General features: G+C 42.0%; 1 protein-coding gene across 1 annotated transcript in view; it reads left to right on the top strand.

The window, feature by feature from the left end:
* Positions 1-16,069, top strand: part of GABRR3 (gamma-aminobutyric acid type A receptor subunit rho3) — a 46,471-nt gene extending 30,402 nt beyond the window's left edge. The window contains 5 exon segments of the mRNA XM_058556506.1: positions 632-789; positions 9,468-9,569; positions 9,572-9,663; positions 15,150-15,367; positions 15,369-16,069. Of these exon segments, the coding sequence (XP_058412489.1) occupies positions 632-789; positions 9,468-9,569; positions 9,572-9,663; positions 15,150-15,367; positions 15,369-15,438 (640 nt within the window). The 3' untranslated portion in view covers positions 15,439-16,069.
* The last annotated feature ends 520 nt before the right edge of the window (positions 16,070-16,589 follow it).

Here is a 16,589-nt window from a genome sequence, read left to right as displayed (position 1 = left end):
ATATTACCAAAATAAGTTTATATAATTCCAACAAGAAGCAAGGAAACTTCATCATTTTGTTACTTTTTTGCAGATTTATCACAGATAAATTTATGATGCCCATGAGACTTTGAAATAATAAAAATAGTTTATAGATATTCCTCCCCCCACCGCCTCTTGGAATCCCTGGTTGTCTGGATCCCAACTTGGAATTCAGTGACCTAGTAAGCCATTGTGAATCTTTTCCTTTAGATAAAATGTTTCATTTCACTTTTTACAGCTAATCAATGGTTTATTGGCTATTGCATGCAGTCATTAGTCAGGTTTTGAACACTTGCCCACTTGCAGAAACACTGCAAACACAATATATTTTGGAGAAAGTTCTTTAAAGGCCATCCCACAAAGTATAATTACCATTCATCCCTGAACAGCAGGTATGAAATGTAAGGGAGATCTCTGAGTCACATAATTAAACAGACTGCAATTCAGTTAGTTCAACAAACACTGATGGAGCTCCCAGCCCAGGTCCTGTGCTAGTGCTGGGTAAACAAGGGGAGCGTGTTAAGTCCCACGTCCCCTGAGGAGCTCATGCTTCACCGAGTGCGGTATTTCCACGAGGAAGCCTGTTCTAATGAAAACTTTGGCTTTTCATCACAGGATGGTACAATAGGCTTTTCATCAACTTTGTACTAAGGAGGCATATTTTCTTCTTCATGCTGGAAACCTATTTCCTGGCTATGCTGATGGTAATGCTGTCGTGGGTTTCATTTTGGATCTACCGAAGAGCTGTTCCTGCGATTGTTTCCCTGGGTAAGTCTGCACCTTTGTGAAATGTTAATATGGAGAAAGGTTGAGTAAGGTAAATAGAAAGGGTGATAAGTGGAGAGGAAAAGAGAGTGATGGTTTAGTAGGGATGCTTGGAGATGTGCACTCAGGTTACAGTATGCATGTTGACAGCCTCCAGGGCAAATTGCAATTAGACTCTTTCCTAGGGAACCCAGAGCTCAGGTATGAAGGATGAAGACAACAGCTGGATGACAATAAGGAGAGAGGGTGAAATTATGAAGCATGAACAACCTCACTTTACAAACCCATCTCTTCTCCCTTTCATGGAAACCTCCCATCCCTTGCCCAGGTCCATTTCATTTTGCATGACAAACCTTTGCATCATAGAAGAAGGAACCTTCAAACTAATTCACACTATCCTATTTGTATCTTAATAAATTACTTCTGGGAGGATGCTTGAATTTGGAAACGTTAGTACTAATTAGAAATCGGGGCTTAACCTAAACTCCAAAATTGGAATCAACCGCAGTGGACTTTTAGGTATGGTGGCACTTTAGTTGGCAAGAGATTTCAAGTGGAAGTCATTGCCAGCCTCATTAAGCCACCACACGGGTGTGGTTATCTACTCCATCTAGCATGTTATATGCCACTGTCACATACTGATTCATGGGAACCATTTCAGACCCACTCAGCCGTTATTGAGTCCTTACAGAGTGGAAGGCGCCAAGCCAGGCACTTAGACAACATGCTACTTAACGAGAACCCAAGAGTCAATCCCACTTGCCTTCTTGGCTGGTTCAGGGCAGAACTCCCTCATTTTGGCTCATTTTCTTCTTTCACCTGTAACGCTCTATCTAGAGAGAAGATTGTGATAAGTGGTTCACAATCATTATAATTATCACACAATTCATTCCAGAAAGGGTGATTTCTAAGCTAATGTTCACAAATTATATGCATACTTCAAAAGATCATTTGAAAGATGTTAAGTTGTCATTCATATTAATAATTCATTTACCTCTTTCCCCTATTAAAAGCATCAATCTACAAGCATTTGAGGCTTGAATATCTTCGAGGGAAAAAATACCATCTGAATGAGTAATTAAATTATTGTGGCTGTTACTTTACATCAGAGCAGCCGTGCCCTGAGCTCAGTGCAGCAGTGGGGCAGCGTCAATGGGGACAGGAAACCAATGGCACGTTTCCAGCTCTGGAGACAGGATGAGAAAGGCCTTCTGTCTCTAAGGTTTACGAACACCGTTTTCAATAGGATTCCTGGAGCTGACTGCTCAACTCTTACACTGAAAATGACAGCAGTAAAAGCTGCTTCCAGGGCAGGTGGGATGAATGGAGAATCCTGAAATGCATCCAAGTCGCCCCTGAAATCCTGTGCTTCTTGCATCTACAGCTGATCCCTCTGGGTCAGGAAATTCCTATGCAGATTTATGTAAAATAATAAGCCAGAAGTGTCTCTCTCCCCCTCTTTTTTATAAGGAGAACTGCAGTATTCCTATGACACTGCTATCCTCTCAGGCTTTTGCTTCCTACCACCCTCAAGTTTTTTCAAAGATACTTTGCCCTCTGCTTTTCTGGCTTTTCCCAAATGCTGTCCACTTGATTCTCTGGAACGTCCCTCTGACTATCCACCTGTCTGTCCCACCTGTCTTTTCTCAGTTGTTCCCCTCTTTCACTTTCTCTGAAGCTTTTCACACCATTAAGCATCCTCTCCAAATTCAGAACCAAGAGTAGTGGCCGAGAGCTCAGCCTCATCTTTCTCTTCTGCAAAGTGAGATTATTAACACCACCTTCTAAAGGTCACTGCGAGCGTTACATGGGAGCGTTCATGTCGACTGCCTAGACTGACGCCTGGCCCATAGTGTTTGATAAAACCAACCAAACAGTAAATTCGTCTTCACCACCCTGCACTAGTCTAGCTCTCTTCCTACAGATTTTCTTTCGTTTCTGTTTCCCACTTTTTACGTCTTCCTTCCACTGCTTAAGTCTGGGTAACTCCCTCCCAAGTTTTTGCTCACTTTCGGTTCTCTCATCAAATGGAACAAGCCTCTTGCTTCCAACTACTGTCCTCATGCAAGTAAATCCCCAATCTATATCTTTATCTCAAATCTTGCTCTCGAGTTCCAGAGGGGTATTCCCAGCTGCTCGCTGACTTCACCTGCAAATACGACAGACCCTCCACATGTTCAAAACTCAGCCAACTGCTATCCCTCTTACCAAAATCCCACTTATTCTTTGGCCTTTCCTCATTCTGCTAAGGGCCCCCAGTCCATTGAGTCTTTCGTATTTGAACCTTCAATTTCCTCTTAGTCTTTGGCAGTGGTTCTGAAACTCTGGTCTTAGGACTGATTTACACTCTTAAAAATTATTAAGGACTCAGCTTTTGCTTTGTAGGTTATATCTATCATTATTAGCCATGTTGGATATTAAAACAGAATTTTAAAAAATATGTATTAATCCATTTAAACATAGCAATAATAAACTCATTACAAGTTAACATAACATACTGTATGAAAAAATAACTGTTTTTTTCTAAGACAAAAAAATTTAGTGGGAAAAGTGGCATTGTTTTACATTTTTGCAAACCTTTATGTCTGGCTTTATAGAAGGCAGCTGGATTCTCATCTCTGGTTCTTCATTCAGTCTGTTGCACTGGGTTTTAGTTGAAATAAAGGAAAATATTTGGCATCACTTAGATATGCAGTTGGAGAAAGAGTCATATTTTGATAGTCTTTCCAGATAATTGTGCATAGACTTCTGTGATGTTGCATCAAAACTCAGCAAGTAACAGCTTCTGAAAGGTTAATTGTAATGTGGAATCTGAAATCATATCAGTGAAGTTTTTTACTCTATTAGACTAAAATCCATTGATCTGTCTGGCACTTTGACTAGATCTCTTTACCGTTTGTCATTTGAAAATATTGATGCACTGAGTTTTACAGATCTTCCAAATGTTTACATAATTCATTATACAATATCTAAAAAATCATGTTCATTAATATCACCACTAATCTCATCAAAGAGTTTTTGAGTGGTGGGAAGCTCTTAAGCTCATAGTAATTGATACAAGTTTAACAACATTCTAGTTTTAGCTTGAAAGCTCAAATTTTATCATTTGGCAACAAACACCCTTAGTTGTTTTGCTTGAAGTGATAGGCTTACCTTACCAAGTTTTGAGAAAATGTCTGCCAAATCCCCAAGTCTGAACAGCCATAGTTTGCTGTCATTTGTTCTTCTGAGTGAGAGTGGTGTTCCAGTTAGAAACACCTGGTTGTCAGCTCACAACTTTGTCGCCCGATCACTTTTCCTTAGGACAGCATTGTACTTGGGGAGGCAGAAGTGCTTTCTATGTACTTCTCAGCTCACCAACCACGATGTTTAAAGGGCATTAACACTCAAGAGCTGTAATTTAATGCAATTAACAGTTTTTACTGATTTTCTTTATCATGAGTGTAGGAGCTGAGGAACACAGGCACTGAGGGTCAGCTGGCCACTGCTGCCTTTGTTCAGGCTGAAGCAAGAGCAGTTCTTCCCACCAGAGCTTTGTTACCATCACTGCAGATGTCAGCATAGTGAAAAAAGTCAATAATATCTTAGTATTGTTATCAAACTCACTTCACTGTATAGATCCTTGGAAAATGTCTTAGAGACCCCAAGGGATCCACTGAGCACAATTGAGAACCGTGGCTATAAGGTGTCTAACTCTTAGGGTCAGCCTTCTCTATAAAACGTCCTCAGATATGCTCATGGTTGCTTTTCCATTCCCCCTGCCTTGACTAGTGTGGGACCCTTGGTACCTTTCCCCCGGGCGGCTGTCCCAATAGACGCCTGCCCAGGCCATCTTGCAAGGCTTTGTGACATCTGAGCTGGGCAGGGAAGGGAGCAGAAATCCAGCCCAAGCTCCATGGGACATGATTTGGGGTGACATCCTCTAGAGGAAGGGTGCCTTTTACTTATTGCACAAAGCTCTAGTCTGGGCTTGGAGAGGCCTTGCAGTTGCTCATTTCACCTCCTGTTCTTCTTGCCCCGGCTCAGTCCTGCCACAGAGTAATATCCCTAAAACACAAGTGTGAAACACAAGTGTGATCACAGTGCTCTCATCTCAAATGCCGTTGGAGTAAATGCTCTCAGCCTGGAACCCAAGGGGTCCCCTGAGGGCTGCCAGATGAAATACAGGACACTCAGTCACATTTTGGATTTTAGATAAGCACCAAATAAAGCTTTAGTATAAGTGTAATCCTCTTATACACTTATACTTATACTAAGGCGTTATTAGTTGTTTATCTGAAATTCAAATGTAACTGAGTGTCCTGTGTTTTTATTTGCTAAATCTTCAACCATACCCCTGCCCCAATGTATTTGCCCTAAATTTCAACCAATCTGAGTATTCGGTGTTCTCCAACAGACCCCGCCCGTGCCTAACTGCTTATCTCACCTCAGTGCATTTTCTCTAGCTCTCACTCTGCCTGGGATGCCCTTCCTCTCAGCCTTTCTCTGTCTGCCATCCCTCAATGGCCAGAAGCCTTTACTGACGGTTCTGGGCAGACATGGTCTCTCCGGTCTTTGAGCCACAATGGTACTTTGTCTGTCTCCTCAGGTGCCTTACTTCCTCGATTTTCAGTTTAGCTGTCGGGTGGGGTGGTAGCTTATTTTGTCTTTTCTATTAGAATGTGAGTTCCCTAGGGACAAGGGTCATAATTACCATCATTTTTGTCCCTGTAGCGACCAGCACAGTGCCCTGCACATATTTTGTGTTCAATACGTGGTTGTTAAATTGCCAGTGTTTAGCCCACCATGTTTTTAATAACTGTATTTTAGTTACCAACTGAAAATGATGAGGATTCATTGCTGGTTAAGACCCTTTCACATTTGTCATGTTTCAGATAAAGGACAATAGAAGCCAAACGGCACAGAAGTACCCATCGTGATTAGACAATTCTCCTAAGAGATAATAACTATCATAACTTGGAATGTGTGATGGGCTACAAATCCTATTCCATCTTTCTGCTTGGTCTGGTGTGGAGAGAGTGAGACTGTTAGGAAGCTGCTCAAGACTGTATTAACCCTCCTGGAAGGAGGGGGAGTATTGTGCTTTCTCCTCTCCCTTCTATCTCCCTCTTTCTTTCCTTGCCTTCATCTTCTCACTTGGCCCTTCTGCATGGAGTGTGCCATTCATGTACAACGTATCAAGTAGTGAGGTATTTATAGGAAACATGTGGCAGAGAAAGGCAAATAAAGCTTGCAGGCATGGAGTCACTCATAAATAAAAATGTCTAACAGAGGACATGCCGTGTACCTGGAGAAGTGAATACTTAGGAGCAATTCATTTAACCATCATAGAGGTTACCAGAACTTCTAGGCACCAGACTTTGGCACACCTGTGTGGGATGACGGTCGTTAGATTCTGGCCATGGAGCAGTGTTGGGATATCCAGCCTATCTCCCTTTCCCTTACATCACTTAATATTTTCTTTCTGCCCAGGCCCACAGGGAAAGTGTTTTTACTCATTTAAAGGTGAATGTTGACACCTCTCCCTTCAAAAGAGCCACCCACAGGGCCGACCCAGTGGCGTAGCCCTTAAGTGCACACGCTCCGCTGCGGCGCACTGACGCACCGCTTGTGAAGCCGTGCTGTGACAGCGTCCCATATAAAGTAGAGGAAGATGGGCATGGATGTTAGCCCAGGGCCAGTCTTCCTCAGCAAAAAGAGGAGGATTGGCATCGGATGTTAGCTCAGGGCTGATCTTCCTCCCCCCACCCCCGCCAAAAAAAAGGACCACCCACAACACGGCTACTGCAGGGGTGAACTGACTCCATGGTTCTGTAAGTGTGCCCTGGGCTATCACACTGGTCAACAAGCCTCTCCATCACATATGGCACAAAATGGCCAGTGAAACACAAGGATGAATAACTCTCCCCAGACTGAAGCACTCTTAGGACCCCACATGTGTCCCTGAGGGTCAATATGGTGAGACTGCAGGGGCTCAGGGGAGTGAGTAACCGGGCCAGACTAAATACTGTCTGACCATGCACAGCAATGCCGGTAGGTGGGAAGTCATTTTCTAAGCCCAACACAGGACCTTCCTTTGACTAAATGATCATGTCATATAATTCAAAACTCCCTTATTGGGATGTTAACTTTAACGGGTTTGAAAGGAATACGACTTGTCAAGATTAATGTCTTTCAAAGTGGGTCTCAAGACACAGTGAGTGTGTTTAGTGCGGCTGTCTTAAGACTCTTGACCCCCGATGCTGAGTCCTAGGAATTTACATGTCAGTTTTCTCATCCTTTACTCCCCATAGTCAACAATCCCTCCTTCTCACTCTCTGTTTTTATTTCTTTTTATTGCTCATTTTAAATAAGAAAAATCTAGAATGCTGGTTTCAAAATAAAACTACAGTAAATTAGTTGGACTCAGCACCCTTTTAAAGAAAATGACTGAGAGTTTATTGCTGTCTGGCAAATATAGATAATGCAGTTCCCTTTTGTTGGCCAACAGACATCAATTTAAGACACATGACAGGACCTATCTGCATGTAAACTCCTGTGTTTGGTCTAAACCCTCACGTTGCCCATTAACTCCCATGTTACTGTCCATTGAAAAAAATCAGGTTATCTTCCATATCTTTGAAAACCAGTAAGAGAAGACACTTTGAAATTTTTGAACAATGAAGTAAGCTACTAAGTAGGAACGTTAGTTTAGGATGCATTCAGTTTTACGATTGAAATCCTGAAGGGAATAAGCCTCTGGGCCTGTTGAAAAGCACAAAGTACCTTCATGCTTCCTGATGTAATTCTACACTCAGTTTTCTAGTATCTTGTCTCAGAGATGCTCCAAAGATAGGATTAGTTTGTAATCTTAAAAACAAAATGAATTCTCTTTTCAGGTCCCGAATGAGAGGCAGCAAGTTTGCATGTAGAAAGCGTGGGTTCTTCACTCAGAGAGAAAGCTTTCAATCCTGCTCCTGACAAAACTCTGGCTGATTACTTTTGGCTCATATTTCTTTTCTACAACGTGTGGCTAATAATATTTACCTAGGTTTGTGGTGGGTAAACATTCAATAAAGGCAAGCAAGTTTTATTTAATAATCTTCCGCTACACATACACCTGTAACGTTAATAAAAATTTCACATCTCTGTGTTTATGTAACAAGGAATGCAAACAGCGTCTGCTGATATGCACATTGTTGATATTACATTGTTGGGAACCTTGGGATTCAACGAGACAGTGGCCTGCCTTTGATGGTGAGAATAGCATTTAGGAGTTCTGTTCTAGAGTTCACAGCAGTGCCAAGGTGAGATTCTGGCCCTCCCACGGTGACTGTCAAATTGCCAAGTTGTGTTGGTCTTGATCATACAAACTATAAACAGAAAAACTTAATTTAAAATTGAATAGCTCTGTAGGGTTGTCATTGTCTTTGATATGGGCCTCCCTCAGATGTGACCCCTGCAGAATTGTTGTAGACAGGGTCGAAGTGTGTGGTGAAGGCTGTCCACGTTCTGCGTCTGTGCAGTGAGGAGCAAGTCACGCTGCTCTTCTGCTGTTCAGACTCCATCTGTTGACAGGAAAATGTCCTCACAACTTGTAAAAATCGTTAAGGATTCCATTTGCACCTCCCTGGTGGGAAGTTAAGAAATAAAACCATGCCAGCCAGTGTACATTTCAAATATTTACAATATTATACTTTCTCTCCAGGCGGTACTCTTGCAGTATCCCTCTGAGAAATTAGTGTAGACACAGAAGAGCCCCCGAGGCCAGCATTTTGTTAAGGAAACCTCAGAGTCACTTCTTTCTCCGTTGTCCCCTGGAAGCCTGATCTCCTTACCTCTCATGCTCTTGCCAGAGAATAAAGAAGGGAAAGGAAGAGAAGAAAGAACAAAGGGAAGGAGAAGGGGAAGGCAGTGGGAAGGGAGAGGAGGGGAAAGAGGGGTGAAAGGGAGAGGGGAGGGCAAGAGAGGGGGCAAGGGGAGGGGAGGAGAGGGAGGGATGAGGAAAGGGAGGGGGCGAGGAAGGGGGAAGGGGGGAGGGCAAAAAGTAACTGGCATTGAGCATTTGCTTAGTAAATACGGACACCGAGCTGAGCCTCCCCGCACACTTCCATTCTGAATCTCAGTTGAACTATAGTTTTGGTAACAAGGCGCAGAGTAATAGCAACAATGATGGCTTGTAAGTATTCCATATGAAAGAAAAACATGGAGAATCTCATTCTTTAATGCTACTAAAGATCACTCCCTGACAAATGGAAGATTAAAGATTGACATGAAGACAATTTCTTAGCAGTGAAAGTTGTGAAATGATGGAGATGGGCAGTGGAAATGGTTTTGGAATTTCTTTCTTGGAAGAATATTTTAAAATTGAGGCCATTTCTACCTTTCTGAGAAGGTTGGAAGAGTCCTGTCTGAGGGCAGGAAGCATTGAGTCCTGCCGACCTGTCGGACCCTGTGAAGCCTTTAGAAGGCGGGAAGGAAACATTACGGACAATGGAGGTGAGGGCAAGAAAAAGAGGCTGGAAGAGAAATCCAAGGAGAGCTCCTTGCTTAGGCTCAAGTTGTGAACTAGGCTAGCATGCAGGATTCCCCCCACCTTGATCGCCAGATTGTTCTGGAAATGTATCCTCTGGTGTAATCCAGCACCAGACCCTGGCACTGAGTGGTGGTATCACTGAGCCCGTCACTGTTCTCGATGGCAGGAATCACCGCCATGCTGACCATGTCCACGGTGGTCTCGGGCGTGAGCACTGCCATGCCCCAGGTGTCCTACGTCAAAGCTGTGGATGTGTACCTGTGGGTCAGCTCCTCTTTGTGTTCCTGTCGGTCATCAAGTATGCCGCTGTGAACCACCTGACCACGGTGGAGGATCAGCACCTACTCGAGGAGGCAGGGAAGGTACCCCCTGCTTTGATTATCAGATCCTTTGTGCAACGTGAAAAAGACTGTCCTCCTCTGTCTCCCTCTCCTGACAGCATTGTGGCCCTTGTATTAAGTGCCTTTGCCTTGGCAAGATGCAAGATTACAGGGTTGTGACAACTTAATGTTGAACTTTATTCTCTTGCTCTGTGCTGGCTGGCTTCCTCAGCATCCTCGTTCACCTCTGCCAGGAGTGTAGTGTGAGGGGTTTCTCTCTGTGCTCCTCTCCACCGACTCTATCCCTGGAGAAGAGGAGGTTGCTTCAAGTAGCTGATGGTGATAGCTAACATTTAACGAGTATTTGTGATGTATTGATGTTGTGCTAACCACCTAACACATATTATGTCATTTAGTTCTCAAAGTGACCCCAAGAGGTCTGCTGCCCTCATTTTACAGAGGTGAAATGGGAGCAGATGGTCAAGGTTACACAGCTCAAGAGGAATCTGGATTTGCTTCTGGGTCTCCCTGGCTCCAAAGGCTGAGCTCACCACCCACATATGATATGTTTCTCTCCACCCAGAGCCAGGACTTATTTTTCTCTTCTTGTCACACGGGACAGCAGTAGAACATAAAGGGAGGCTCTTCTCCCCACAGTACACTGGGAATAAGGTGACTTCTGGGCTCTAAATGTTATCACATGCTTCTTGTGACCTTGCTTAATAAACATGGATGGATGGGTCTCTACCTGCTTCATTTCACAAAGGATTGGGGCACTGGTTCCTGTTATTATGAGAACTGACATAAGATATTCAGAAACCCAGTTGGTCAAATTAATTCATTTGCTAGCCTACACTTGAGACTACGCACACACACACACAAACACACACACACACATAATTTTTAATGCGATATAATCACGTTGGTTTAAGAAATTCTTATATGAGCACTTATACACACCCAAAACGTTACTTAATATTTTTTATACTCCTAGTGAGAGCATTTCGTACTTTTTCAGAGTATTTTTATATCCTTTTCTCGAACTGAACCCTCAAATCAGCTCCCTGATGTAAGCCTTGCAGACACTACTATCTCTATTTTTAAGATGAAGAAGCAGAGTGTTAGTAAAGTGAAGTGGTTTGCCAAAAGATTCACAGCCAACAGCGCTGCAATTGCAATTCAGATCTCCTGGAATTCTAACTTCACTCTTTTATGTCTTTGAGTCAAAGCTGTAATAGGAACTGATGTTGCTTGTCGCAGATGCTTCAGTTTCTTTGTTGACAGCCTGTGAGTGTGTGCCCCCGTCACATACACACTCACGGCAACTGCCACGCAGGTGGAGCTCTTAGACAAGTATGCGGTAAAAGTGTGTGCATGTCACCTGGATTTGTTGAGATTTCCTTTCAGTAGGTCTGGGAGGGACCTGAGAGTCTGCATTGCTAACAAGACCTGGACGCTGCTGATCCACTGCCCACACTCTGAATGGCAATGATTCAGATAATCTGTGAAGTGAAAGGTGACGCTTAGAGAAAAATGTGTGACAAGGGAAAGAATTTTGTTGTTCTTATTTTGTTTTATTTTTATGTGAGGAATGGTTAACCCAAGAAAGAGGCTCTGAGGTAATTTTGGTCCATCTCTATCCAGTCCTTTGACTTCAAAATATCTATGTCTCCCCGCCTCCACCTGCCACACAACACACCTGTTCACTCTACCTGAATTTTTTTCCTACTCGATGGGATTGTACACGATCTTCTATGTACCTCTAAGAAGAGATTCTTTTGGGTTAATAAGAATCATCCATTTTTTAAATTATTTTTTGTTTTAGTTATGGTAAAATACATATAACATAAAACTTACCATCTTAACTGTTTTTAAGTGTACAGTTCAGTACTGTTAAGTATATTCACATTGTTGTGTAACCAACCTCCAGAACTTTTGCATCTCACAAAACTGAAACTCTATACACATTAAACAACTCCCCATTCCACCCCCCCACCCCGCCCCAGCCTCTGGAAACCACCAATCTAAGCATCCTCCTTTAAAGGTACAATTGTCTCAAAGAAATGTCCTACCTGCCATTCCAGGACTTGTGGGACAAAACGAAAAAGCACAAGATTTGGAGTCAGAAGAGGTGACGCCAAACCTAACTCTGCCACTTCCTCGCTGTGTGTTCCAGGCTAGTCCTCCTAAACCTCACTCTGCATTTGCAAAATGGTGGAATTCCTTCCCTATTTACCTCACAGGCCTGTCGTGAAGATCAAGTGATATAATAAACAAGTCTGAAACTTTTGCAAACTACAAAGTGCTTACACAAAGGTTAAGTTCTGATTGTGATTAGTGCCCAGAGCATATGCTCTGAAGGACAGGAGTTTTAATAGGGATAGCGGGAACATGCTGTCGGAGATGAGAGATCTTTAAAGGGATTGGATGCCCTGGTGAGGGGCAGGATATAAGGATATTTCTGTGGGTTTGGGGCTAATCAACCTCTCTCCTCTATACTTGAGTTGGGAAACCAGTTTGAGACAAAGAGAGAGAGATGTGGGAGCCAGAGAGATGGATATGATGATGTCACCTTTGCTATTGACAAAGCAGTTTAGAGACAGTGGCTTAGATCTGTGAGCAAGAGGGCTAACACTTCATCACTGAGTTAAACGTACTTGTTCTTGATGGGGTTCAGGGCAGGCCACCCCAAGATGTACCACTCTGGTATGCAGATTATTTGAGCTGAAGACAATAAAGGCTCAGAAGACTCAGAAAGAAACTTTGACCTCCCCCACCACTAACTGTGTAAAAGGATTTAAGATAGGCCTGTCCCTAGGACAGGCCATCACCATAGATAACTCTGGGTATCAATAGACTGGGTGGGTCCTTGCTAAGCCCATTCTTATCAAAGTTCTGTTTGCCAAACATTTACATTTGTAAAGGAAATCTTGATTTGTAAAGGTATCTCCCTCTCTGTACCGGAAGAAGGGAAGAAGGGGGTTTGACCTCATCTCTAGAAACTTATCAATGCAGAAGGTGAGGCTGCATAATAACCTTACTGTGCTTTTCTGGTAATCTCTCATAACTGACTCCTCCCACCCCCAACATTCTCCTTTGTCTTTACCTAAATCTATTTAAGAAGAGAACCTCCGCCATCTTGTCAAGTTACCCAGTGGGTCTCTCCCATGTATACATGTTATAAAGCTTTGTTTGATTTTCTCCTCCTATTGAGTCTCATGTCAATTTAATTTGTAGCCCAGCCAGAAAGGACCCAGAGTGGGTAGAGGATAGTCTTCCTCCCCTTCACTCTCTTGGTCACTGGCGAAGCTAGATGATTCAGGACCCTCTCTGTAAGGACACTCTCCTTTTACCTTACTTCAGAGAACAAAGCTGGACACCAGTGCAGATCTCAAACTGAGGACTCAAAAGGGACTGAGCCACACATGCCAGTTCCTTCTCCCAAACCCCTAAGGTAGAGTGGTTGGGGATGGTGAGAAAGGCCAGGAATATTAGGTTCCTCCCTACGAAACCATGACATCAGGAAAAGCTCATTTGCTACCACCACATACATGTCCAAACCACCCCATAGATACCAAGAGCTGGGAGAAAAGCAGAGCCATGGAACAATTGTCCCTAGTGTTGACCTTTGCTCAGAAAGGAGAAAGGAAGCTATTTTCTTTCTTACCCCTTCATCCAAATGGTTTCCTAATTCCAGGACTTAGAACTCAGTCTAAAACAGTCAAATCTGTATTTAAAATATAATATGACTTAGCTATGTGCTTACTTGTAGGCTGGATGAAAAATTAAAGACCAGTTCTAAAACTGTTTCTATTGAAACAACCAACTTATAATCTTGGGGAAATCAGCAGCCTACTAGTAAATTGTGTATTGCAAAACTTAACCAATTGCATAGATAGTCCTAAAGTATCATAATGGAGAAAGAAAATGGCACCCTTGCTCTTCAAAGAAGATTATGTCTTCTTTAACACACTAAAGACATGTTTGTTAAGATAAAAATGTGGATGTCAGCTGGGACGACTCAGCAATGTTCTGGGTGGCTAGCAAAACCACTGAAGAGGCGGTCCATAGTTGGTGTCATAGTTGTCATAGTCACTGTGACAACTCAGATCCAGAGTTGAATATATTATTGATGTTATTATTGGCTATCTGAGGTTTGTTATTCAGTCTTGATTTATTTCATGTTTATTTTGTCCATTTTCATTTTATTATGGAAAGTTTCTTCAATTAAAATGAAAAGGGACAGCATAACTTGGTATGGGTCTCTGGTTAGTTTACTGACCACACAAAATAGTCCTCACATCTTTTGAATTCTGAATAATTTCATCCAGTAGTGGCCTGTCCATATTTGTTCATATTTAACTTCCCTATAGATCAAGAAGTGATTTTGTTTTCTCAGAAAGCGTCTAGTAACAGCTGCTTCCTAGACATTGCTCTGTACTAGCGAGAACCTCTGTCTCCTTCAGAGTAAAACCTTAAAGAAGAATGGTAGTTTAGATTCAGTCAGGCACTGGAGCCAAAAGCATTGAAATTTGCTTCTTCCAAAAATAAGCCAATTTCACATTGTTTTCTTGGGCTATGTTAGCATCAGTTATATGTTCTTTTCATCAAAAATGAGGAGGCTAGGCCAATTTGCATTTTAGAAGAGCAGCTAAAATCATTCCCTACCCACACCCCAAATTTAAGTATAAATGGGTCACCAGATGATATTGTTCTGTTTTTGGACCAAAAACACACTGACTGGGCATACTGCTGTGTTTTCTCTAAAGAGGAAAAATATGTTGAAAAGCAAATCCAATTGTCTTATATTGCTCTTTTGATAAATCCCATTCAATTCAACTCACAAACTTATGGCAAACAATTCATACTACTCAGAAACACAGGGGAAAACCTGAAACAGTGTTTCCTCTGGGACACATGCATTGAGTGTGACAGTCCATCAGGCCAGTTCTAAATGAGAAACATTGACACTACAGTTGTGTGACACTTATTTGTATAATGCTCAAATATCTCTATGGAAATAATTATAAACCTGGCTAAATCTCTGTTAAGAACAGATCTCTAACATAATGTTTTCCATTTGTAATTAAAATGATGTTTGGGGCCAGCCTGGTGGCGTAGTGGTTAAGTTCAAGCACTCTGCTTCGGCAGCCCGGGGTTCGCTGTTTCAGATCCCAGGCGTGGACCTATGCACCACTCATCAAGCCATGTTGTGGCAGCATCCCGTATACAGAGTAGAGGAAGACTGGTACAGATGTTAGCTCAGGACCACTCTTCCTCAAGCAAAAAGAGGAGGACTGGCAACGGATGTTAGCTCAGGGCCAATCTTCCTCACCGAAAAAACCCAAAAAAACTGATGTTTAGTCAAACACCAGAAGCAAAACCAGAATTCTATTCTTTAAAATAAGCAAAACTTTCTTAGCACTTATTGAAATTATCTATTTTAAAATCTGATTGTTTAGACTTTTACTGTAATTTCTACTCATAAAACCATATTCATGACTTACTAACAAAAAGATTTTTGTTAGATTTCTGGAATGTACAATATTGATGCAGTTCAAGCCATGGCTTTCGATGGTTCTTACCAGGACAGTGAGACTGACGGAGGCCAGACTTCCTTTTCTCTCCACTGCGGAGGGGACTCCATGCGAGGAAGATCCACAGGCAGCCCCAGCATAGATTCATCTCAGATAAAGAGGAGAAAATCCCTCGGGGGGCAGCTTGGTAGAGTCATTCTGGAGAACAACCTATGCAAGGATTTTATTTCCCATTGTGTATATTCTGTTTAATTTGTTTTATTGGTGTATATATGTGTGAAGAGGAATTTCCAATGTACAAAACTTGTTTTGGAGTCAGCTTATGTTAAAAACAACAACAAACATCTCTTAACTATGAGTTGCACATACTAGACTAAACTGTGTGTCAGCCAGTCACCTCTCCTGGCCTAAAAAGATATGAAAGTTAACTGATTTACATTTAGAAAGAGTTTAAGGTCCTAGAAGAATTTGACTCCATCGATGAGAGTCACAAGCATGCACATTATGGAAAAACAATTTCCATAGGGAAGGGCTTTATAACTACTTCATTTGGACCCTCCTTGCTTTCTAATGGTAAATTTTCTGTATTTAACTAAGGAGTAAAGCTGGACTATGACAACAATTCAAGGAGAGGTTGTTCCTTAGTGCTAGCCAACAGCTAAATTACCTAACAGAGCTGAATCCTCCTGAGGAAGAACGTGGTACCATGACACTCACACACCGAGATTCCCATGAAAAGCCTCCCTCTCCCATCTCCAATCGAGTCTTTTATCTTATTTCACTATTAAGTTTCATATATTATTGAGTCCAAAGGGGACAAAAAAATCTAAATTTCACTCGGTCTTCCAATTCTAATGTTAAATTAATAGTCAATCTTCAGTAATAGCATCTTGTATTTTATAGTTGAGGTATAGGGTTTCAGAAGTATTTAATTAATTAGTTACTTTATTTACCAAATGTTATTGACCTCCTACATGTGCCAGGCACTTTATTAGGTGTTATGTGCTAAAAAACGAATACAAAATGACATTCCTGCTCTCCGAGAGTGCACAGCCTAGCAGTAACGGTGAACTGGTAGCTGTGATAGATCATAAATACAATGATGTTAAATAGAGGTATGTACACTGCACTCTCTGAGTTCTGAAAAGGGAATCCCAAAAGAAGGAAAAGAACATCCACAAAGGGACGTGAACTCTCAGTTTATAAACAACTGAAGATGCTTCCAGACATGGTCTTGAGTGAGAATTGAATGAAATTTATGTATCCCATAGTGATCTTCAGTAACTTTGGCTGAACCAAGTAAATCAGGTCATGTGGGTATTAAATAAACGTTTGTTAAGTAGAAAAACCTCAAATGATCAGCATTCATTTTGTAGACTGGCAGTGTGCATTGCTTTTGTGTTGCGTATTTTGTGAAAGAGATTTCATTTA

This window comes from Diceros bicornis, chromosome 15, assembly GCF_020826845.1.
Source record: "Diceros bicornis minor isolate mBicDic1 chromosome 15, mDicBic1.mat.cur, whole genome shotgun sequence".
NCBI classification, from domain to species: domain Eukaryota; kingdom Metazoa; phylum Chordata; class Mammalia; order Perissodactyla; family Rhinocerotidae; genus Diceros; species Diceros bicornis.
This window is presented reverse-complemented; position numbering and strand designations above follow the sequence as displayed.